The 26,631-nt window shown below is 41.6% G+C and overlaps 1 protein-coding gene across 6 annotated transcripts in view; it reads right to left on the bottom strand.

Annotated features, from left to right (window-relative positions):
* col14a1b (collagen, type XIV, alpha 1b) overlaps positions 1-26,631 on the bottom strand; it is a 174,370-nt gene that overhangs the window by 51,220 nt on the left and 96,519 nt on the right. For all 6 annotated transcript variants that reach the window (XM_019350851.2, XM_019350853.2, XM_019350850.2 and 3 more), the window contains 6 exons: positions 26,084-26,233; positions 19,114-19,230; positions 12,999-13,148; positions 9,720-9,794; positions 4,931-5,070; positions 1,878-2,001 (listed from right to left, as the gene is read on the bottom strand). In XM_019350851.2, coding sequence (XP_019206396.1) covers positions 1,878-2,001; positions 4,931-5,070; positions 9,720-9,794; positions 12,999-13,148; positions 19,114-19,230; positions 26,084-26,233 — 756 coding nt within the window. The remainder of the gene's footprint in view (positions 1-1,877; positions 2,002-4,930; positions 5,071-9,719; positions 9,795-12,998; positions 13,149-19,113; positions 19,231-26,083; positions 26,234-26,631) is intronic.

The following is a 26,631-nucleotide window of genomic DNA, read 5'->3' as shown; positions in this document are numbered from 1 at the left end:
TGTGAAGAGAATTCGTGTTTCTGCAGCAGCTGGAGGACCAGCTCAACATCTAAGGCTGGGCCTCCCCCCCACGCTGCAGAGCCACCACGCTGCAGGCTCAGACACCCACCAGACACCCGGGACCCCCGACTTACTCACACTCTTGAACTATGATCACATTTTACACATTACTACCTACAGTTACCATCACTTATTACTATTTAGATGTTTGTTTTATTTTTCTGTTCTTTTCATGCCTTATAAATATGCTCAACTCATACAGACTCATGTGGTTTTTTCCATTACGTAATATTTGTTTCATAGGCTTTAATATACATTTTAAAATAAAGCAAATGTCAACATGATGAGAAATGATGATGATGACATCAATGACAGTGGTGATGAAGATGAACATTTTTTTTGTAGTTTTATTATTGGTGTTTATGTTACATATTGCCATTATATCCTGTTTCTTCATTTGTGTCTTCTTCATGATGTTTCCTGGTATGGAACTCCAAAGTGTTCAAAATTAAATAAATAAATTGGGAAAAACGGGATTTTGAAATAAAGACTGACTTTGAAAAACGGACATTTTGGATTAAAAAGGGCTGGAAATAAATAAAATGCCTCAGGAATAATCTCTGTTATTGTGAAAAATAATGACCATGAAATAAGATTTCACAATAATAAGTAAATTTATATAGCAGAATGCAATATATTTCACAATAATGAGCTTTTTTTTCAAAATGTGTTCCATTATTTCACAATATCATTCTCACATTACATATCTGTGTCTTATTTATTCACATAGTTATTTATTTCATCATGTCCTATTTATTTATTTAATTTTGAACACTTTGGAGTTCCATATCCCGGCACCACGTCTTCATGTTGCTTAAGAATCAGGAAAGAGGTTTTGGGACTGCAATGCACTTTATGTCTTTAGTGCATAAATGGAAAAAAACCCCCATAAAGTCAAATAATGATTATGACATTTCTTCGATCTATTGAGCTACTTTTATGTTTTTCTTTATATTTGTTCAGAACCACACCTTAAACCACAGGTTGACTGAGTCATTAACATATCCATGTGAACCTGTCTGGATGTGAGGCTGCTGCACGGTCGTTAATAGATCCAGAGATCAGATATTTTCTAGGCCTCTGGGAACAACAGAAAGCACTAATTGCAATGTGGGGATCCCAGAAACTGCTGCTTCCTGTGAGGAACGGAGGATTAGTGTTTTACAGCGCGACATCAGCAGTGGGAGAATTCCTCCCCACCAGTGACACTGTTACAAATCTATTCTCCCCAGTCTCATCCCTGTAGGAGAAACCGCCCGCGCTGCTTTGTAAACACCGATTAATGACTACACCTCTCACTGCTTCCCTACAGACTTCCTCTCATTACACACACACACACACACACACACACACACACACACACACACACACACACACACTCTCAGCACTTATCCATGAATAAGACTATGCATGAAGATGTTTGACTTGCACACACGTATGTTGACACAGAGCCGACAGGACAACACACTTTTCCACATTGATTTAATTTTCTGTTTGCGGTCGCCTCCTGCTCAGTAGTATTGATAACGCCACGAGGGAGTTGTGTTTGAGCGTGTGCACATTACACTGTGGATTTGTCTCGACCAGGTGTCTTTCTCAGATTTAGAGATTATTTCTGCCGCGGGAAAGACGGATTTTATCTGTTACAGTCGCACAGCTTGTATACATTTGTGCACTGTATAGCTTCATGCACACACGCCAACATCTGTCAACCTGAAACTCTACCAGACTCCAGCAGCACACTCGTCCAGCGTCAGTGACTCATGCGCAGCGCTTTCACAGAAAAGCAGCAGCCTGCATGCTGTGCGCGTCCTCACCTGTCTTAGTGTTTCCTCCCTTGTAGGAGATCTTGTTGATGGCGTCCAGCAGACCCTCCTTGTCACTGTAGGAGTTCAGCTTAAACTCTGTCCGGGCATCGTCACTGAACTGGGCAATAGCCACCTGTCACAAAACACATGAACGCAGCTAATAAACCAAAAGAGAAAGTCCAGTATTAGGCCACTGTTAGGTGTAGGGGACGAGACTACGAGAAGAAGCACCGTCACAGAATACAGAAAAGCACATCTCGCTTAATCCTCCTTTTTGACTCATGGAGATCATCATTTAGAAAGTGAACATCATGTTTGTATTTAAGAAGACTTGAAAGCCGAGCCTGAGACCATAAAGCATCAGGTTTAGTGACGTCGCAGCTTCGCTGAGCTGAAGGGTCATTTTCATGCACACTTCTATAAACGATGATTCTGTCTGAAATCACTTCGTTTTAAAACGAACACTGGCCAAAACTCTGTGAGACAATTTGTGTGAAATGACACGTGATGCTGGATGTTGGCATCATAGCCTGGGCTGGTACAGAGCGACTGTAACGACCACAAAGAGCAGAGAGGGATAACGATGCCGAGGATGGAGACGAGAGAAGAGGGTCACCGCTGCAACGAGAGCCTCGGTTATCCTGTCAAAATGATTCCTAATGAATCAGTTTATTATTGGACGGGTCTTTAATAATTATTATATTTAAAAACTATGAAAAATGGAGGATAGATTGTTGTTTTCAATAATAAAGTATAACATAATGAGGGTGGATGATAAGCCTGCAGCAGACACTATATATTTTTAAGCAATTATTTTTTGTTTGTTTGAACTTCAGATCAAAACATTTTATTCCTTCTCCATCTGTTCCTGGTTTGTACGCAGCACTTGTGCAGCTCCGGCGGGCCTGCTGTGGGTGGCTGTGTGCTGGTGCTCGCTGCCTCAGGTGCTTTCCTTCTTGCTGTGGAATCAATGAGTTGGGTGGAGCACTCAGCAAGCACTTGGCCAGTACCAGTGGATCAGTCTGGCAGTGTTTTGAGCTGCTGGTGAGAGCCTGTTTAACCCTCTTTAGGGCAGATTTTATTTTTTCAGTTACACTTTTGCTTTGATCGATCTCCAGGTTCTTGCTGAGAAAGAGCCACAGCTCTCTCTTAGTTCAGACTGCTTCATAAAATCATGCTGACGTTCATATTCTACCTTCTCTTTTGTTGTTTTCTTCCACCTGGAACGCTTTGTTCACTTTGTCACATATACGCTTGTTCTGTAGTATATCATGGCATTTAAAGACTATATGTACAATGTTCTGTAAAGCTGAGACAAACTGAGCTTTTACTTGATGCCATTGTGACTGAATGGAGCTTCATCGCTGGGGAGGAAAGAGGAACACTGACAGAGGCACAAATAAGCTAAGGACACGCGAGCAGCTGTAATACAGAGCGTGGAAATGAGCTGTTTCATGAGTGAAGTGGGCTGTGGCCACCTGGGAGTCCACTCAGGAACATTCTTTATTTGTAAATAACAAAAAAATCAAAATGAGAGCAGCTTAGAGGAAACTTGGCGCAGCGTTTTAAGAATGCTGATTCGCTACACCGAGAATCTGAACAACTGGGAAAACTGGGAGAAAACTGCTGTATGTAAATTACTGACAAGAAAAAATTCAGATGTTATTAGCATAACATAGTTTGTTCTCTTTCTCCAGTTTGTCCCCAAAAGTTTCCCTTTTCTTTGCATCCACAGTGTATCAGATGCTCCTATAGATGATGGAAGCTCATTTAAATGAAGAGGTCCGAGTGAGGCCAAAGAAACAACCATGTGAAATCAAATCTTTACGCCTAAAGATATTTACAATGTAATTACCCAGTAGATTGCTCTATGCACATGGTAGTCTTACTCACTTCTATCATGTCCCACAATACTGAAGATATGACTCAAGATAAATCAAATCTGATCTGGTAAGAAGAAAATTCAGAGTGCTGGAAGCAGCCAGTGATGCTCTTTAAGTCTTTCCACACACATGATTTTGCAGTGGTGGCATTCATCGCCGTTTTAATGGATTTCATATAATCAGCTGTGATGTATCAGTGGTAGTGTTGGCAAACATAAACAGGCCAATTTAAATATGCAGCTACATCATGAGTGAAATGGTCTTCGATTTCCTTCACCTGTTCAGAGTTTCCAGACTTAGAGCTGATCAGCGAAGAGAAAAGCAGCAGGTTAGAACAAATGTGTCCAGAGAACTGCTGAGAATCATGACCATAAAGATGGGACATTAAACTAGAATCTTTGGTTTGCTGAGTGCATGTGTGGTTCCCACTGTGGAGGGTGGAGGAGCAGCAGTGATGGAGAGGGGAGCAGCTTTGCTGGTGTCACTGCTGTTTATTCAAAATTCAAGGAAACAAACAACACAAGCACCCATCTCCACACGGTTTGAGCTTAATTAGATAATTATTGGTTTATAAAGAGGACGAATAAGTTTATGTAAAAGCTCTCTGACGTATGAGCAGTCACCTGACCTCGAGCCTGCTAAGATGCTATCAGATTAATCAGCCGTCACACAGTTGGAACATCATTCCAGGCGACAACACAGAGAAACACTTTGGTTAATTAATATTTGAATAATAAAACTCCATTTATCCACGTAAAACAGCAACACGCAGGGTTTTGTATGATCGTGTGAGGCTGGTCTTCACAACTTGAGATACAGGTGTGGTATGTGCAGTGGGCTGTAGACGGCCCCACCCACAGTCAGTGCTGACACCATCACTGCAGCACTCAGTTGATTGGCACTGATGATCTGTTTCATTGTGCTGCCGAAGCAGCGCGCAGCAAACCTCCATCATCCACAATAAGGACGAGGAGCCTACTGTGCCTCAGGCAAAGTGCACATTTTTCCATCAAGTCAAGTCAAAACCTTCCATTGTTCTTCTGGTATTTCTGTGGCATGTCTGTCAATAACCTGCCAGTCAAAGCGTGGAGCTGGAGAGCTACCAGAAACAACACACGCCAAAGCTCTCAGGGAACTGCTTATACTTGCTAAAGGCTAACATGTCGCCCTCTGTGGTACCTGTGTGCCTTCCGGCCCGATCCGGTCCAGAGCTCCACTGGTGCTATACAGGAAACGGATGATCTTCAGGAAGTTTTCATCTCCGATACTCCAGGAACCGTCAACCAGGAACACCAAGTCTGCTTTGGCAGCTTTACAGACTGAACGAGGAGACAGAGAAGACGTCAAAACGTGAAGTAAACACAACAACTGCAACTGGCTGACTCACAAAGGCAACACTTCAAATGGGAATAATAAGTAAAAAAGGAAAGTTGTCAGTCTGCTGTTTGGAAGCTGTATTTAAAGTTGCTTATTAAAGGGTTTGTTGGACCGATCATTGTTATCGTGATCATTTTTGATTGGCTTTCTTTTACTTACTTTGAAGAATAATTTATCATTAAAAACATATATTTATCCCGTTGCTTTCATTTGTTCGCTTTATTGCTGCGCAAATAAACAAACTGACTTCATTTTGAAAACCGATGAATAAAAAGAGCTCGTGAGTGAAGCAATGCTTTGATTAATTGCACTCAAAGAGCTTTCGACTTGTAAACGACTGAAACACATTAAATGCAAAACACAAAGCTGCTTCTGCTGCTCTTCGAAAGTCATTCCAACCACTTCCTTCTCTCCTCTAATGAAACCCTGTTTAAGGGTCAGCTGGTGCCACATGCATCTGCAGACGGCTTCAATCCTGCATTCGACTCTTTGCAAACATTTAATAAACACATCACAGGAGGAATTAAACTTTGTTCTGAGCAGACGTCTGAATACAGATTGTGTGAAACTGAAATTGTTATTTTGCTCCAATATAATATTTTCTAACCTGACTGTTAGAATTATTCACCGTTCTTTGTAAGGACACTTTGGTTCACTGCTGTCAAAACTGCAGGTGATTGCAGAACGTTGACGCAGCTGAAAGCAGTTGAGACATTTAAAGTTTTATGTTGAACTTTTACAGTTTTATGCTGGTATTACAGGTAACGTTAATATCATCGTATCAAGCCTGAGCAAGCTTTCAAGATGGAACTGACTAACTTTTAGTGCGACAGTAGCGATTCAGATTTTTCTGTTTTCTTGTCTTTTGTTAGTATAGCACCCTCTTGTGGCATAAGACTGTACAGAACTACAGCAATTTGACTCCACCCACAAATGTGTGGAGTTTTTAGTCAGTTGCTGAACAAATTAAACATATTTCAAATCAAATGCAAGTGAAATATTAGCAGTCATTCAAAGACAATTTATCAAATGTGGAGAAACTGAATGAAAGATGTAAAAAAAAAGATGAAGTCATCCATTCATCTTCTTCACCTTTTATCCAATTCAGGGTTGTGCAGGGACCAGATGATGATACTCTTTATAAAACTAGTGCAGATTTAGTGATGACGAATTTGAGACGATATGAAGATTAGATAACAAATACTTCAAGAATCCCATATTTGGGACATGTGGAAGTCTTTCCTGAGGCAGAAGTTTAACTCCCCAAACTGGAGCCACAACACCGGATGTGTTTTGCACTGAATTATCCAAACAGATGACAGAAGCCGGCGGCGTACCTGCCGCGGCGTACCTGCCGCAGCGTACCTGCTGCACTGGGCTGCAGAGGAAGCTGTAATCAAACCTCCAAACATGCGAGGAGGAAACACCCACTGTTCTCCCCGTCAGCCAGAATTATTTGAATGTGCTGCTCTCTCTGATCATTTCTCTGAATTTTCAGGTTCATCATGAATAAAACACATTTCCACATCATGTGCAGCACAGGGCACGGCCGACAGGTTTACTGCTTTTATTTAGTTTATTTTAGCTGTCAGTGATTCTTTCTGGCTCGTCGTTCTGTTTCTCTCTAAATCACCACAAGTCTTGATTTGTGTGTAAATGTCTCCTTATTTGTTCCTCACTGATGCCGGCAGCACGTAAACAGCGTCCTTCTTTGTTTCTGTTCAATAAATGCGTCTTGAAAGCAGAGTGACTTTATGCTGGTGCATTCTTATCACTACATTTCTGCTCTGTCCCATGGAGAGCGCTTGTTAATGGTAAGATAAAGCAGCGAGCTCGTGCTGCTGGCGATGTTTGTGTTTGGGTCTCTCTGGATTGATTTTTCAGATCAGCTCTGATTAATCTGGTTTATTCAGGAATGACGGGACTTCCGTGGATCTTTTGTGGATGCAGAGGTCCATGACTGGTTTCCACATGGGCTATGATTTACAAACTGTCCTCCATCCATCCTCTTCTCTCTCTCACTCAGTTTCGATGCTCTTCAGCTCCTCAAAGTACTCCTTCCATCTTCTCAACACTCTCTTCACTTGTTCCCACGTCTGTCCTTAATCACACTAACCCGCTGCACATGCTACATAACAGATAACAGATAAGACTCACTCATTTCACCTGTTAAATGGCCTGCATTTGTATAGCGCTTTTCTAGTCCATAGGACCCCAAAGCGCTTTACACTACATTCAGTCATTCACCCATTCACACACTGGCGATAGCAAGCTACATTGTAGCCACAGCTGCCCTGGGGCGCACTGACAGAGGCGAGGCTGCCGGACACAGGCGCGGCTGCCGGACACAGGCGCCACCGGGCCCTCTGACCACCACCAGTAGGCAAACATGGGGTTAGTATCTTGCCCAAGGATATTTGGCATGCAGCCAGGATGCAGCCTGGGATCGAACCACCGACCTTCTGATTAGTGGCTGACCTGCTCTGCCACCTGAGCTACAGCCACCCCACTGTTAGTGTTTTTTATTCTCTCTGAGGTGATGAAACATTTTGTGGCAGTTTGAAAGTGAAACTGGTGATTCTGTGGTGACGAATGAGACCCGCTGTAACACAGCCAAGACTCACTCGGTTTATAATTACACTGAAGTCAGATACACTGTGTCACATGTTACTGTGTGTGTCGTTATTGGAGCTGAGAAGCAGACTTTGCTGCAGATTTGCTTTGTGTTCATTCTTCTCTTTAACAAGTGACATTTGATAAGTGGGCAAATAGAACAAACTACTTCACAGGACGTCTATCAAAACATTATTTATGTATTTATTGTTTTATTGGTTTCAGCTTGTTGCAGCAGGAGACGTGGTTTGTATTTCCTGTAACAGTATCATTGATATACATGTTTTCTGTCACAGCAAAGATGATGTGAGGATAAAACCTGACCTGAGACATTTTGGGAATGAGGGCGATCTGCAGTCCTCTCTGATATTAAGACATTTCCATGGTAAAATGAAGCTTCCCTTACTAATGTTCAAAGCTATACCGCACACTGGATTCCTCTGGCTGATTATGTCGTACTTTATAATTCTTTCGCTGTAATGGCTCTAGTGTCTGTGGCTGTGTTGAAGCTGCAGTTCTGCGTTAATTGCAGTCATCATTTAGACTCGTAGAGAATATTCTCCATTACATCTTTGACACACATTCACACTCACGCGGCGCTATTATTCTGACGGCGCTCCAGTGGAGTGTACAACTATTCAATGTCGTCCACACGAGGAAACAAATAAAGCACAGAGTGAAAAAGGCAACAGTTGGCCTTAAATTAAAGATTAAGTGCATCATTTAACGCTCGCTGTGAATGCATCTGGCAGTCTATTTAAAGCTCGTGCCAAGTGCAGATATTATATTTAACTTAAATGAGAAATGTGCAGCAAATGAAAATTCTGCCTTATAAAGATCCATTCTACACATTGTAAGATCATCATAAGATTAAATGAGTAATAAATAAAGGTAACTAGTAACTATGGCTGTCAGATGAGGAAAGGGCTCAAGAACTTATCATCTCAAACTCCTGTTACCAGGTTACAAAACCATCGTCTTTGCTGTCTGATAAGATGTAACGGGCTTGTCCAGCACTTTGTGGATGTGACAGGTGGAGAGAAGTGACACTGACAATTACAGCAGCTAAAAGCTGAATTATTGGGAACTGAGAGGATTGTGAGCGTAGCAGGAGTCTGAACTCCAAACAGCTGTCTGTGGGCACACAGCTGAAACAGCACCAGGTCCCCCTAAAAGGCTCTTAGAGCCTCCGGCTTCACTTTCCAGACTCATCCAGGCTTCGTCCAATTGTGATACACAGTCTACGCATAAATACTACAGAACAGTTTCAATCCATCCATTTTCCTCCACTTACTTAAATGAATTGTACAAAACTTAAGTACATGGACTTCAGTAATCTCAGACAGTGTCACATATCACAGCAGTCCCCGACCTTTTTTGCATCACGGACCAGTTTAATGTCAGACAATATTTTCACGGACCGGCCTTTAAGGTGTCGTAGATACATACAACAAAATAAAATGACACGACCGAGACAAAAACGGTGGTATCTTGTAAATATAATAATAAAGCCAATTTATTGTGTAATGTGTAACTATTTCTTTCAAAATAAGACAGACAACGACAAAGACCCAGGGAAACCGAGTTAATGATAAAAACCCTTAAAACCATAAACACACCTGAGCCTCAACTCTCGCGGCCCGGTATCGGTACCCGGCCCGGGGTTTGGTGACCGCTGACATATCTGATAGACTGCACATCTATAAAAAGTCTCCTGCTACAAAGCAAAAGACTGAATACTGAACTCACAATATCAAAGTCGGTTATGCAAAACGTTTCATCAACACAAACAACTAAAACTAAAGCACATAAATATTTATACATATTTATTGAAAACTGAGCAAAATAAATAAATATAAGAAGCTGTTTGGATACGCCCCGCCTGATGTCACCCAAACACATCAACAACAATACATCAACATAAAGAAATTGAAAGGTGGGAGACGATCAATAACAATATTATAAACTGCACTCCTACCTTCCTTGGCAGCAGGGATTGTGGGTGGAGGCGTGGTGGTCGGGGGCTTGGTGGGCGGTGGGGTCGGGACGGGTACTGCAGAACAAACAAACACATGAGGATGTGACAGCCTGTAATTATAGCAAAACACCCCTCGTGAATTAAACACGCAGTGAAACCTGCACAGAGCCGGCGAGCGCTCACGTATGGACCATACACGATGGGTATCTACATTCAGCTCATGTATAATTTGCTGCACTGATCACAGTGTTAGCTGCGGTCCAAAGCGCACTCCCACTGTCTCAGCCTTCGACTTCCTGCCTGTATTCTACGCGTGTCTCTGTGTGTCTTTGTGCGTTTATGCACTCAGTGCTGTTTAGGCAGTAAATCAGCTACCTGAGGCTGAGAATTACTTGTGATGGCAGGTAGGGAGCATTCAGTAGAGGCTGCCTGCAGCGATGGGGATAGTCATTTGGAGGAAAGGCTCTGGCTTTCATTTGCATCAAAACAAAGCAATAAATCATTGTGGAGGCTCACTGCAGAGCTGCGGTACAGAGGGGAGCAGCTTCAAGCAAACAAATATCTGCTTAGCTTTGAGGAGGGAACATTCTTTCTTGTATCTCTGTGGATATTTCTTTGTCTTGTTTTCAGTTCTGCAGGTTCTCGTCTGCGTGTCGCCTCTAAACTATGTCTTTCTCCCGGCTCGTCTTTCTGTATCTTTTGGCGCTCCGGCTCGTCATGCTCACTTCACTAATTTTAGTTTGCCACAGAAATTAGCTTTCAGATCAGCAGCGTGATTTAGGAAACACTATTCTCCCATTATAATTATGTAGCACTGCTAACAGATGAATGGAAACATTCAAGCACAGAGAAAACGTAACACTAAGTTCAGTGCACTGCAGACAGTATTCACCCTGAGACACCCCAGAAACACTCAAAGCACTTAAATTAAAAGTTGTTCTCTGGGTCTGAGCTGAAACTGCAAATGTGCACATAGATGAGAGCAGAGCTGGACCTCCAGTGATCATCGCCTGCACTGTGCAACTCAAAGCAGCACAGAGCAGAGGAAACAACCAGGAATGGAAGATTAGCCAAATAACTTCTTTTTGGTTTATTCTCATGAGCAGGGCGTCGGCATATTTATTTATCAGACACTGAGTTTGCCTGCAGTTCCAAAAACTCCGACATTTTCTTTTATTTTATCCATTTTATTGTATTTTATACGTCCTCTGCTGATTGTACTAATCAAGTGTTATTACTAAATCAATGCTGCTATTGCTGCAATAACAATGGAAAAATTGATAAAACAGCAAGCACATATCTGCATCCATCTGAAACGCTCCAAGTCTCACAGCACGCTGCTGGTAGCTGTGTTGACTGAAAACAAACTTGTATCCAGTTATTTGGTCGACTCGTTATTAAAGCTGCACCGTCGTGCAGCTCTGGCTGTGACCTCGTGTGCTTCTTAAACACACGGTGGATCTTATAAAGTGACATGTGAGACACGCTGACGTGTATCCGCTCTCAAAGCAGTTGATTAAAACTTCTTTATCTCTGCAGTGAAGCTGGTGATTAAAGTGTTGAATATAGCTGAAAATAACTAAAGCGAGTACTGAATTTACTGCGCATGGGCCTCATTGAAAATAAAACAACGAAACAGCCCACCCACCCCGCCACCCTCCCCTCCCCTGTCTCCAGACAGTGGGTCTTGATTAGTGTTTGGGGCTGCTGCTGCAGAACAAAAGGCTCATCCTGAAAAGAAGGAAGAGGATTCAGCACTCGGCGCTCCAGCGAGGATAAAAGATGTTTTATGTTGAAAATGACGTGATCGTCCTCCCAGCCCGGACCGGGCTTCTTCTTACACCGATGACAGCTGACAGCAGTTTGTGTATAATTGTGTGCGTTTCTCCGCCGTGTGCTTCTGCTATATTGTTATTATGACACATGTAAGGGCGCTTTTAAACCGGGAGTTTGGCAGATCGAATGGAGGAGGTACTTCTGGATGTGTCGGCGGTGAGTGCACGAGTGGGTTTGTGCGAAACGCTGCACATCAAAAAGCAGTTTACAGGATTTCCCAGTTTTTCAGCTTCAAATTGGCTGCAGATCTGACAACCTTAGAGGCAGGCCAAAGTTTTCAGTGCTCTGTTTGTGGACAGAATAAAGGAGCCTGAGAATGACTGAGAGAAGGCATTACAGTCTTACATATTAGTTCTCTCACAGAGCACACGAATAAGAAAAAGGAATAGAGCGGCTGCTCTGAAACATTCATCTCTCTCACACTAAATGGGATACTAAACACATGCATCCCTATCAAAAATAAAAGTGGCCGATCTCCACATGAAGGTCATCTCCCTGTCATGTAGGGACGCACTGATCGTGAAATGTTAGGCTGATATTGATGATTACTATAAATATTTGAAGCACAGCTGTTGTCAGAGCCATGATGAATGAACCAATCAGAGCTCAATAAAACTACATGAATTCCCACGTGCTCTCTCTACACGAGGTGTTTGCTTTGTGTTTTTGTTCCACTCTCACATTAATGCATGCGATTCTTTGTCTGTATCTGCAACTGCTGAATAAATGTAGGGGACTGCTGCAGTCTGCCTTGTTGGAGCTGCCTGACTCAGTCATGTGTTGGCGATCACTGCTTTGAGTCCCACAAAGCCAAGTTGGAAAAACCTTCTGCCCAAAATACACACTGCAGCAGCTCTCAGCAACCTGGTCACCACATTTACATTTTAAACTTTGGCATCAGACAACACGATTCATTATATTCTGGTGAAAAGTATCAACGTTTTAAGATTTAAAAAAATAATCTTTAAGCTTATTTGAGGCATTGATTGTGTGCCTTGTTGAGGTGTGGAGTAACCCTCACCAAATGCATGTTTACTGTAAAATAACTGCACTTTTAAAAACCTTTTAGCTCCTCATTACACTGTTGTTGAATATTTAGCCAGGGATAAATGGACGTGTTGGTAACAGATAAACGTTGGCCACTGGCGTCAGAAATCTTGTGCAATGGCATGCAATATATAAGTGTGTCCAATTTGAAAGACTGGAAGCAACCCAACACACACAGAGACACACAAATGTAAATGTCTGAACGAGGCTTCTGTGGAGTGATCTCAAAATAGCAGCAGCAGGAGAAAATCCACCAAACTGAGATCAAATACGATTTTTGATTTTTGAGTCATGGAGCTGCTGTGCACCTCAAATCTAAACTATGAAATCCTTAAAAAAATCCTCTAGAGAAAAGGAAATGAAGCATGTGTGTTCAAAGCTGATTTAGGTCCTTACGTGTCTTCTCAGTAGTGGTGACCGCGGGCCCTTCGCTCCCGTCCTGCAGCTGAGCGTAGATGCTGATCTTATACTGCATGTTGGGCTTCAGGTTGGTGAAACAGTGCCTGCTCGCGCCTCCACTCACTCTCGTCTCCTGCTTCTGACTGCCTGCAATACAAGTACAAAGAGAATTTTTATCTTTCTCAAAAATGATTTTGTGTTTGTCACATACAGAAATGACACATTTGATTATAAAAGCAAGTGCATGCACATGAGAGTGTGTCAAACACTCTGCACACACATCCTGAACCCAGCACGCTATCAAAGATTGAAAATGAAAGCATTTATTTATCTTTGTTGTCATTAGGATGCTACTGTTTGTTTGGTTTGTTAATAACTGATGAACCAAATCCAATTACTGAACTAATCAAACACCTTCCTGTTGTATTTGTTCACTGCATCCTAACAGTCAGGGTCCATTGGTAACATGTCAAATAGTTTTCTAAGAAAAACTTGTTATCCATGAAACACCAATCATTCACATCTGCAGCTTCATTACAGGAAACAGGTGGAACATTTTAATGACTTAAAGAGAGACATCCAGTGCAAAGATAATGAGAACAAGTAGCTCATCACGAAACTGCCAATCCAAATAAATACATATTCTACACAGGTGGGAGTGTATGGGTGGAAAAATATCACTTTAATAGGAATAAACCAGTTCATTGTCATAGGAGCCAAAATGTATATAACTTATCTTTACTGAAAAGTGAATCAAACCAATGTGAGCAGCAGCAGGACCACCGCACAGAACAGAGCAGGCACCAGTGACAGCAGGGTGGGGACGGGTTGCAAAGTGGCTTGCAGATGTGCAGTCGTTTCGACCGCCTCTAGATAAGATTTGTCAATTGGATGCAAAGAAAAACATCCACTGAGTCATAAGCTGATGTGGGCTGGGTGTGAAATACGCTCACATGCCGAGGCGATCTCACACTCATGGGGCTCATGGGGCCTGAATTCATGCAGAAATAACTGTTGAGGAGAAGCCGAGGAATGGTGGGAAAATGTACTTCATTTGAAAAACAGTGGTCATCCATTTCTGTAGTTTGAATCTTACACACAGCTTCATAAACTTGTTACAATATCGGTTCTCCATAGAAGGCAGCGAGCGCCTGCATTATAAACATTCATACTGACTGTCCTTTAAGACCGTCATAGAGCCAAAACACAGGGGTGGGCAACTCCAGGCCTCGAGGGCCGGTGTCCTGCAGGTTTTAGATGTGTCCTTGATCCAGCACACCTGATTTAAATGTCTAAATGACCTCCTCAACATGTCGTGAAGTCCTCCAGAGGCCTGGTAATGAACTAATCATCTTATTCAGGTGTGCTGGCGCAGGGTGAGATCTAAAACCTGCAGGACACCGGCCCTGGAGGCCTGGAGTTCGACACCCCTGAGCTGGAAACTAAGGTCACTGAACCTATAAATGCTCCTTTTTTCTCAGGCATCATCAAATAGAGTTTAATCCTCCAAAAATCCATGCCAGAAGTGCCGCTATGAGTAATATTGCATATAATCTGTCATATAATTTAATCACATTGATGATGGTTGGAAGCTCGAGCTGGGAGGGAGGCAGAGGGACCTATAAGATGCCTAAATGCACTACAACATTCCTGTGTAGCTAAACTGGGATAAGACGATAATAAGGGTGAAGAAATTATCCTGTGCAGGAAAAGATCAAAGAGTTATTTTTGTAAATTCTAGCTGAACATCGTAAATCCTTCTGTCCTGCAGGATGTATGAAAACACACTTTACACTCTGTCTTTCCTTTCTATACCTATTCCCTAAATTTACCTCCCTCCATTCCCTTTAAATTCCAGCCTGTTCAATAATAAAACAGGATAACCACACATTTCCCCCATTCTCAGCAGCAGGTGTAATTATTTACCAGCTGTTCTAACATAAGTCATTATTTAGCTTCATTGTGTGTTGAGCGAACCAATACAGTGGATCTCCCTGAGGAGACACGGGGGAATTTGTGCCTTTTATGTGACGTTAATGATGCCAGTGTTATTGCTGGACGCCTAAAGGTGATGAATAACAGCTATTTCTTTCCTATTAGGTGGATGACGGCTGTATTAAAAGTTAGTCTTACCTTTGAGGTGCTGACTGAGTGCTGGATGTTTAAAATCGATTCAGGGCCAGACCATCTGTTGTTTGATGTTATTTGGGTGTGTTATCAGTGTCAGACAAAGAACTATTGTTTTTGTTGGCGGCTGCATAGAATCATAACTGAGGAAATGACTTTTATAAGCATAAGGCTGCTTCACAGAGGTGACTTTGGTGCAGTGGCCTGTTTGGCAGCTGATGTACGAACACATTAAAGTTCATCAGTTCATAAATAAATTGCAGAGAGTTTCAGGAGAGTTTAGCAGAGACTGGAGGTAATGTGAAAGTGTATCTGGTGTCACCATGGGGCCCTTTTTCTTCCTAGAACATCATGTTAATGTTGGTTGGGGTCCATCATTGATAACAGCCAATCAAAATGCTGTAATAAAGTGTTGCAGCCAATTTGTTCTGTAGTGGAGGAAGTGCAGAGCTAAAGAGGAACTCTAAACAAAGATACGTTTGTGAGGGATGTAAGGAACAAACGCAGGATTGTGGGGGATTAGTGGACGTATTATATCTAATTAGAAAAACGAGCTGTGAGTGAGAGTTTGGTTAGGTTTAGTCACACGATCCACTTGGTTGTATTTAGAAAAAGATCATAGGTGAGCCATGTATTACAAAACCTTTTCTTCACATATGCATTTGGAGAACTTCTACACTGTTATCAAGAATGCCCACTCTCTGGACTTCCTGTTTCATAGTGGGAATCTTGTAATGTAGTCCACAGTGAAATTGTAGCTGTGGGCTAAATATTTCTCATCTGGCAATATTGATCATGTTTTTAGAACCAATAGATATAGTTAGATTTTTATTTTTAGGGATCATCACAGCACCACAGTCAGTTCCCCTCATTCTGATTTGGGTCATGAAGCAAGTAGCAACAGAGAACCACCACTAGCTGCACAACCAGCTGCTACTTATGAGCTTTACATCTGACGTCCACTGAGAGACGATGTCCTCCTGTAAATAGAAGTTTATACTGTATATTGTTAATAAAAAGTGGAATGATCCTGGTTTGACTCCAGTTGCAGGTGTGTTGTTCCAGTGATCGTCTTAATCAACTGCGATTATAAAAATTCTGCATCAGTAAATTTTATTTAATTCAATTTTGTTTTATTTTCTTTAGCACCAACTTAAAACAACAGTCATCTCAAGGCACTTTCTATAGTAATGTAAACCTTACAATAATACAACAATCATATGACCCCTGTGAGCAAACACTTGGCGACAGTGGGAAGGAAAAACTCCCTTTTAACAGGAAGAAACCTCCAGCAGAACCAGGATGTGTGGATATGCCGGGCTATACAACGCATTTTACTGCCAAAGTGCAAATAACATGAAAATCGTATTAAAAATTCCACATTTTAATCTGTGACATGTGAACTCTCCATCACACTATAGGTGCTTTTCCTTCTGTTGCTCGTGTAAAAGTACAGTCTCAGTGTAAAAACAAGGGGATTTATTATTATTATTCACACGTTGCTGCTTCCTTATTCACAAGGGCTCGCCACAGCAGGTACCGTCGCATGTTTGATGTTTGGCAGATTTATACTCTGGGTTCCCTTCGAGACCCCCTCGAGGGGTTTGCGTCTCCTCCTGGGATCAAACACGGGGGCTTTTGCTTGCTATACATACATAAACCACATACTACTGAGCCACTACAGCCACCGAGCTTATATTATTATGTTTAACGATGCAGGCATAATTTAGCATGACACTAAAGTTAATTACCTGACGGTGTGCTATAAACAAAAACATGTTTCTACAAGCAGGACGTATTTGTTGAATTTGCCAGAGCACTGCAGAGTCTCGGCACAAAACGCTTCAAACTAACGTTGGGATGCACGGTTTGATTGTCGTTTACACGCGCACTGACTCATGCAGATGGCAGGCTTCACTTCCCTTCTTCTTCACACTCCCACACATAATGAACTCTAAATAGAAGCTGTTCAGTTTTTATTGTTTTAAAAAAATATATTCTCACAATCAGAGGAAAAAAGTTGCAGGTGCAACCAAAACTTCAACAGAGAAAACTTCAGAAGAAGAAAAAAACTGTACTTTTTTTCTTCCCCCTCCTTAAAGTTTACCTCTGAGAATAGACACAACAGGGCATAATTACTGTCACTCCTGTAACAAGCACATCTCCTCACTCGGCAGCCGTAATCGCGACCTTTTGTCTTTTTTGTTCGCTGTATTTTACCTCGTGCAGCAAATGTAAATGTCACCCGTGCTGTGATCCGTAAGCCTTCCTTTTCTACAGAGCGGCACAGAGTCTGATTGTACAGCTAAACCTTTAAAGCGTCAGCACGTCTCAGATGGGATACAACAATATCTTTGTCATCTCTGGCTGCTTAGGGATTCAGAAAATTGGACCCTCTGCTTCTGCTACATACTGAAACTCCTACTGATGAAAGCATGCGAGTATGAATGAGGCTGCTCTCCTACTGCACTGGATATGCGGCGTAGGAGTTTGATGGGAAGAATTACAGTTACGCATGCAGGATTTTGTAAATGCTAAAGCAACAGTGATGCACTGTAACATTTAACTCCTCACCTTAATCCAGAGCCAGCAGCATGCTGCATGTTTGCATTAATATTGCATTTTGCAAACACGTTCCAACCTATAGCAGCAAAATGTGAATTCACACTGAAAATTTATCATATTGTGTATTTAAAATATGTGTAAGCGTGTAGGTTTTTCTTGATTGGGTGAGTCTCACTGTAAAGTTTGTGTTTGTGCCAAGCTTGGCAGGCACACAAAGATAATCTAATATTGATCTGGTACAAAAGCTTATTTGCCAAGATTTCTCCAGATTACTGGACATGTTTTGTTTTTCAGCATTATTTTATTAACAGTGTTTTTAGGAACTTTATATAAATATGGAAGAAAACGGTGAGATCTTCATCTGAGTCATTTTCATGTCTTAACTGGACAGACTGAGTAATCACGCACAGGGTGGGAGAAGGTAGCAAACCTTTGAATTTAGTAACTTGTTGAGGCTCCAACAGCAGCAACCATCAGACACTTCTTTTCATGGCTCATGAAGCTTGCACAACAATGAGGAGAACTCCTATATAACAGTTCCAGTTCATCAGCACTTCTGGGACGGTTTGTTTGAAAAAGCACACTTGAGGTCTGCATCATCTCAGCTGGGTTAATGTTGTGAATTTTCTTCTTTTTTAATCATTATGGTTTTGATTTATGTGTTTCAGGTCATGGACTGATTCCCTGACACTCTCCTCTGAAATTTCTTGACACATTTTTGAAATTTATTGCTCTCCAAGTCATTGGAAGGCATCCATGCCCCAAGGTGCCAAATAAGCCCCGATTCGGGACGCTCCCTCCACGGTGCGTCACAGTTCGAACGAGTAGGCCTTGTTCCTCCAACAAAGCACAGAGGTTCACTTCTTCTTCTTCCAAGCGTGCGCCGTGACACTGTGTGCTTATTAAAGACAAAGAAAGCAAAACCATTTTGGTCCCTGTGTTGTATCCATAAGTGTGACCTGGATGACGAGTTTGGGGTTCACATTTTCACACAGCTATAAAAAGTGTTCTCAATAATATTAAAACATTAATAAAATGATTGGATCCTAGAGTATGCACAGTGTCTTTCCCTAATTCAGAATGAAAGATCAGAAATGTGTTTCCTTGGTGTGCCTACAAAGCTTGGCACAAACACTGGAACCATCCAACGTGCTGACAGATCTTCCACCACCTACAAACGAGTCTTTTTTTAGCAGCTTGAGATTCTGCATGTAGTCGAGCAGATACTGGGATAACAGGAATTCCACTTGCAAACATAATAACTACAAACCTTCATGATGAGAACAGGTTAAGAATTTTAAAATGTTAATACTGAGAAACTTTTACTTATATGGTCCAACAAATGCCCCAGGCTGACCTTTATTAACTTACATACACAGTATAGATGGGAGTAAGATCACACTGCCGTTGCTGTACTCACCAACCATCGACTCCAGGGCCGCTCTGTAGGCGCTGGCGTGTCGGTGAGGCTGCCACTGGGCACACAGCCCATTCATTCTCACCTGATAGGTACTCAGGTTAGTCACGCCCAGGTACACTGCAGGAAAACAGAAAAATATCAGTGTTTTTACTTGAAGAGCAGCTATTTTCTAGTCCAGACATTATTTCCAAATTCCATTCTTGAATCTGTCACTTAACTCGGAGCACTGTGTTTGAGTGTTACCAAAATAACTAAATGCTCACCGACTGCTGCTTTGGTTCAGTGGGAGCTCCTGAATGAAGGGCTGCAGCTCAGGAGTGTCGGGTTTCTGAAGTAAACATGTTTCTCTACTAACTTTAAACATCTTTTATTAATACTGTAAAAATGATATCACAGCAGCGTGAGCCTCTTCATGGCATGCACCAAGTAAATTTCACCTATCAGACAAGCAGCAGCCTCCTCACACCAGGAGCCCACGACTAGCTGTGGAGGTTTCAGTTTTTTATGTACATATCTAACATTTGCTGTCGTTATTTAGAAACTTAATTATTTAGAAAGTTATTTAGATTTAAATTGAACTGAATATGATAAGATATTCAAAACACTACAGCTAAAATCTAGAAACAAGTATATATTCTTGCTTTAGCCATTTAGCTCCATTCACTCAGATCTCACAGTCTTAGAACAGATGTGATGTGGGTCACTGAAAGCTGTATTATTGGACATTTAATGTAATTTGATGTGTCTCCTATTCTTTTATGTCATGTCTCCTACAGTCAGCGGAGGCTACGAGTTTTGATGTCACGAGTCTGGACACGAACAAAAGCAGCATTGAGACATAAAAGAAAACTTTTCTGGAACTCTAAAAATGTGCATTATAAACTTGTAAGCATTCTTCTCTATACGGCCATAACAGCAAAGCTATATATATGTTTAACAGCACTCAGCTCACATCTGAGGAACCACACGGCATCCTGTTTCCACACGGCAGATGCAAAAGTCTCTGGCCAGTTGGTTTCAAGGACACCGAAGTGCATTTTCATGAAGTTATTTACAGACACACACAGAAATATAGCTGCACTGTGTTTGCTTCAGAGGTCTGGCTTATGCACACACGCACACACAAACCCACACACACTCTGTTTATGCAAATGGTATGTATGCGCTTTTATCGTCCGACGTTTGAAAGCAGCTCTTGTTCCCAGTTGAAAAACATTAGCATGCGTGTCTCTGTGAGCTGGTAATGGCCTGTACAGCTCAGTGTCTTTTACATTCCTCTGACAAAACAGAACATTTCCAGTTGAGCCAAATATCTAATCTGCATTATTTTGAACTTCATACAAATGCATAATGTATCCCTGCATAATATTTCTGTAAACCTCTCAGCAGGTGATTTAATGAGGAGACGCAAAGGGATTCTTAATCCAGCCTCTCTACATATATGTCGACACAGTAAAGACAGCGGGAGACAAAACACCAGCTGTCTGAATATGCTACTATTGATAATCTGCCAATATTCCAAAGGGAATTATTGGTGCTCTAGAAATTTCACACAGAGGAAAATGTTGAGAATCATCAGCAGTAACTTTGATTCAGTGGTCCCACTTCACCACGACAATCCAGCACAGCGTTTCGGTTTCTGCTGATGCGGCACCTTCAGACTCGCACTCCATCTCACCCGCACTCGTTAACAAAAACCCATGATGGTTATTCATTTGGGCAGTTACTCGCGCCCACCCTCAAAAGAGCAATGCAGCGTTTACAAGCAGAGTGACCTCAGACTTTCATGCTGCTTCACACTGTCCCATTGGGCAAAGATGCTCACACTCCCTGTGAGTTAAAGTAAGGAGCTCAGATGGATGTAAAGCAGCTGTTTCTTTGTCTTGTAAAAACTACGATGAGGCTCTTCTGGAAACTTATATTCTGCAGATACCTGCTGGTCACAGATATGTTCAAGCAAACAGAGTACTGGAGACATTTCGAGTCCCATATCCTAACCAAAGGATGTTGCAGGATCACCTACAAAGAGCTAGATACGGCTATGTTAGCCTGCCCAACGTGCTCCCACTGCAATGGAAAAAGCATGCAGCAATCCACCACATTCATGAGACATGGAAACATTAACGATTAGCTCATTAGCTTTATATTTACTGATTAGTATCTGTTAGGGTGCAAAATATGTCAGTTTCGCAGGCTCTGTTTTACAGAGAGAACCCGTCTCCAAACAGCTGTACTTTTCTAAATGCCACACAATCTGCATGTGCAGGAAGCTTCGGTCATATAATGACTAAACTTAGCTCCAACCAGGCCGATCACTCTATGTTTCTGGTTGTTCCCTTCATACCAAGTCGCTCAGAATGTTAGATTGATTAGATCAGATTGATATTTGATGTACATTCATTAAAGTAAGATTTGATTTCACTGTGAAAAGCTGTGCCATGAGTCCCCCAGTTTCACCCATTGTGGCCAACTTCTACATTGAAAAAGTGGAAAAGAGGGCCTTGCTATCCTAACCTGGAACCCCACTGAGTCACTGGTTCAGGTACGTGGATGACACCTGGGTGAAAATCAAATCTCAGGACGTACCACAATTCACGGATCACATTAACTCGGTGGACCGACACATCAAATTCATCAAGGAAGGAAATGAAAAGTAGCAGGTGAGCCTTCTTAGACTGTGAGATTTCCATCAGTAATGGGAGACATTTAAAAGCTGATGTGTACCATAAACCTACATCCACTGGAGCACAAACTGGGCGCCATCAGGACGCTACATTACAGATCGAACACCATCCCCACTGACACAGAGGCCAGAAAAGCAGAAGAGCAAGAAGGTCCTGAGTAAATGTGGTTATCCCAGCTGGACATTTGTCAAACCTGGGAAGGCTCCTAAAGAAAGCTCCAGCCGATCCAGGAGAGAAGGACAACTTCAGTGATCCATTTTATCTGAACATTTCCTCTAAACACTGCGTCTCTGGGACCTCATCGCTTTGATTAGGTCCCCCGGCACAACTTTCCTTACTTTTAAATTCTTAAACTTAAATTTAGAGTATTTCACAAGAGGTATCCTTTTGCTGTATCCTTGCAGTAAGCATTAAATGTCATATACAACATTTTTTGTTTTGTTTTCTGGGGCATTTCTTTCATAAACCTACAGGTATATGGGTGTAAGCAGATAACCTGGAGTGTCATTCTCCTTTTTGCCACAACAACCAAGATACTCATCCTCTGCGTGACATTGATACATCAGCCCACTAAGCTCTGCTGGTCCACTGGCTTCATTAACATGCTGGTGAGCAATATGACAGATGCTCCATTCACCTCCTGGGATCCCACTGGCCTCATCATCTTGCTCTCTTTTCGACTCAACCCATCTCTCCATCTTTGTCAGAGTTCATCCCCTTCTTCTTTCCTCGTTTTCCTTCCAAACTTGTCCTTCAATTCAACCAAGAAGTGCTTAATTGTCATGCAGGCAGCGGAAACTGTGGCTCCAATGCAAAGTGACATGCTCCATTTAAAGCTACATGTTCCAGCATTTAGCTGACACTCGTATCGAGAGCTCTCGCGCAGAGAGCAATGAGAGCGGATGAAAGGGTAGAGGTTCGGAGTCCTGCTCAAGGACACTTCAGAAGGACACATAGTTTTCATTGGATGCTTTGGCTTTCATGGAGATCAAACCAGAGACCTTTCATTTTCAAAAAGGGCTATTTCACCGATAGGCCAGTCTGCACTGAAGTGATTAATTATCATGCAGGAGAGGAAAGTCCAGGCTCCTACTCTAATGATTCTACTTGAGAAGCAAGTGATTGATTGAACCAGGCCAAACACTCACAGAGCCTCAGGAAGTGTCCACATCACAAGTGAGATAACTTAAATCCATAGAATCTACATCCCAGCACTGGGATGTAATTAGGTGGAGTCGCCATTAAAGGTGTCAGATGGATATCAAGATATTGAGCCTGCAGGAGTCTGACTGCTCTCTGATTAGATTAGATGATATTGTTTATTCACTTGTACTCAAAGAGGTAGAATGGGCCGAGAAAACCAATAACAAGGTGTATAAATGATCCTGGGCAGAAAATGCCAACAGAACAATTAAGAGCAAGCAGACCAAAGATGTACTGGTCTATTGGGAAATCATTACGGTGCAGGAAGGCTATACTTTGTAGTTTAAGTTTATAGTTGCTTTTATGTTTCTTTTCTTAAATAGATTTTGGGCTCATTTTTGATTAAAAAAAATATTTATATAAAATTGAGCAAATGGTTGGACTTTCAAATGACTTTTTTCAAAAAGTGCCACAGGTAATGTGAAAGTGGTTTGTTATTTGTGTCAATTTCATTTACTTCAAACCTAAAACAAACCAGTTATTGTGTTTCTTTAGTAGTTGTTTAGGTTTAAATAATAATGATCATCTCACATATCCAATCAGTGCCAATCATAGCTTTGGTTCAATTCAATTCAGTTTTATTTATACAGTCGCCTCAAGGGGCTTTATATTGTATGGTAGACCCGACAATAATACATACAGAGGAAACCCCAACAGTCACATGACCCCCTATGAGCAAGCACTTTGGTGACAGTGGGAAGGAAAAACTCCCTTTTAACAGGAAGAAACCTCCGGCAGAACCAGGCTCAGGGAGGGGTGGGGCCATCTGCTGCCACCGGTTGTCTTTTCAGCTCAATTATAAAATTAAATGATCGGGTCATGAAATCCCCTTAAAAATCAACACTGCCAAAAATGGCATTTACATGTGCATTTATTCCTATAATAATTCTGATCTCCTTATAATACCATCTTTTAAACTGGGAACTAGTCACCGCAGTGGTGGTATACACTCTATATCAGGTACGCCTTGCTGCCATGTTAGTTCCCCTTTAGACTTTGGAACTGTCTTAACTCTCCGTGGAATAGATTTAACCAGGGCGGGAAACATTTCTCAGGGATTTTGGTCCATGCTGACATCATAGGATTGTTGCTGCACATCCATGATGAGAATCTTCCATTACACTACATCCCAAAAGTACTCTGTTGAATTGAAATCTGGTGACTGTAGAGGCCATTTGAGTACAGTGAAGATGGTACACTGTGGTCATAAAGGAATGGACATGGTCAGCAACAATACTCAGGTATTTAAACGATTCCCCACACCCTTAGACCACCACGAGGAGCTTAAACAACTTACAGAAGGCAGGATGGATCCATGCTTTCATGTTGTTTGTGTCAGATTCTGATGGTACTATTTGAATGTTGCAATAGAAATGTATGTGTGGCACGCAATGTGGTTGTTTGCTGCTGCCCTTCTGCTTCAAGGTTCAATGTGTTGTGTATTTGGAGATGCTCTTCTGCATACGTTGCAACACTGGTTTAAGTTACTGTCGCCTTCATTTCAGCTCAAGTACTCACTCCTCTGACCTCTGGAAACCCTGGAGATGGTTACGTGAAGGACAATCCCAGCCAATCAGCAGTCTCTGAAACACTCATGAGGCACCAACTATAATGAAATGTTCAGAGTCACTTAAATCTCATTCCTTCCCCATTCTGACGCTCAGTTTGAACAGCAGGTCATCTCTCCATCATGTCATCCCTAACTGCACCATCAATGTGATTGGCTGCTGGGACGTTTGCATTAACAAGCAGCTGAGTGGCGTGTTAATGTTCATGGCTTTTATGTGTCGCAATTACACTACCAGCTAAAAATGCATGTGCTGCAGTGCATGCACTTCTTAGCACATTCAAGTCATTTAAAATGACATCACTATTGATGCTAATGAAGATTACGGATAAAATAATAATAATAAAGCAAGTCACACGTGAATATCCTTCCTTCTCCAGGTCCACAGAGAATATCACACTTTATACATGTAAAGCAGAATTAGGTAAGAGGAGCATGCAGTGCTCTTCCTCATTAAACCATATAGGATATAACATTCAAACAGTTAACATGTTTTCGAAAGGACTGATGAAATCAGTGCATTAAAACTAACAAAAAACTACATTTGCACTCAAAACAGGTGCAGGTATAAATATTTTAATGAAAACACAAACCCCCTGTGTTAATACGAGGCTTCTCTTACTTTACATCTAAAGACTAAAACACTATAAATTCTTAACAGAGTAAAAAGAGACGGATTTTAGAGCCTACGAGGCAACAACTGAAGACTCCTTCATCCTACTCTTTTAATCATGGTTATAGTTACAGTGAAGACAGACATAAAATTTTAAAGACAATATCCTGTAATTAGATTGCTGCTAAGAGCATCGCATGGGTATCTAGGAATTAACATCTGAAGTGTCTGACTGTCTGTTGTAATGGGTGAAATGAAATAAACTAAGAGACTGCAGCTGCAAAATTTATTCTTAATTAAAGCTGGTGCAGTTTTGGAAGGCCAGCAAAAAATACATCTTTAAAAAGGTTGAAAGCAACATTCAAGACGATATAAGACAAGCAGCGGAGGAGACAGAGATTTGTTTGGGGCAATGTAATAAAGCTGCAGGTAAAAAAATTATATATACAAGTCTGCAGGTGTAGTTTGATTAGATATAGATGAAATCAGATTTGAAGTAAATAAAAAGTGTCTCTTTGTTTTTCAGAACATTTGGCAAAATATCATGATATTAAAAATGGAGGCATACTCCATTACAAAAAAGAGATTACACTGTAAACTGTTGCAAGGATTCATGAACACAGTTAGTTTCCAGTGACTGAAATATTGGTTTTAAAAATTAAATTAGAAAAGTTCCACGACTGCTGAAGTGCTGAGCATCGGTTTGAACAGATGAAACACTTAATGAGCTTAACTGGAGGCTACACGAGGCCACAATGCTCTCTAACGTTATTTGATGCTTTGAACAGCGCTTTAGTTATGTTGTTACATTAATAACTTACAGAGACGCTCTTAAACAGCACATTTGTATTTAATTCAGTGTAACTGGGAGTACAGAATTAAAGACATGAATGATGAGCTTACAGGTCTTGGCCCTTCCTGTCAGGGCTTCGCTGGATCCAGTCGAGTAGGAGGCGATGACCTTGACGCTGTACTCGGTACCACTCAGCAGGTTAACGATCAGCATGGTGTTCACATCCTCCCCCACAAAGGTTTCCAGAGCTTGTCCAGGGGCTGCAGGGTGCGGTGGGATAATTGAGGAGACACGTCAAGGATGAGAAGACGGTCAGTGAAGCAGAAGGAGAACAGAGGAGCAACTTCAGAGGTGATCATTAGCTTCAGCTGCAGCATAAAATATCTGTTTTCCTCTCACATTTCTCTAAACTGTTAAATCTGACAGCTCCTGTAAGAAATGCAGCAGGATCAGGATATTTTCTTTTGTTCCTATCATAATCCTATTTTGACAAAACCCAACAAAAAAAGAAATGAGAACCAGGTAACAGCTGAACTAAGCTCAGGTATTTTTACTCCACCTGAGATGGTGAGTCAGTGCTGTGTTTAAATGCTCAGCTTTACAACAGAAAAACATGCTAACAGCCTTCTATAAAAAAACGGTTCGGGTCTCTTCTCTG

This window comes from Oreochromis niloticus, linkage group LG22 (assembly GCF_001858045.2).
Source record: "Oreochromis niloticus isolate F11D_XX linkage group LG22, O_niloticus_UMD_NMBU, whole genome shotgun sequence".
Lineage (NCBI taxonomy): Eukaryota > Metazoa > Chordata > Actinopteri > Cichliformes > Cichlidae > Oreochromis > Oreochromis niloticus.
Note: the sequence above shows the minus strand (reverse complement) of the source record. Positions and strands in the feature narration are given on the sequence as shown.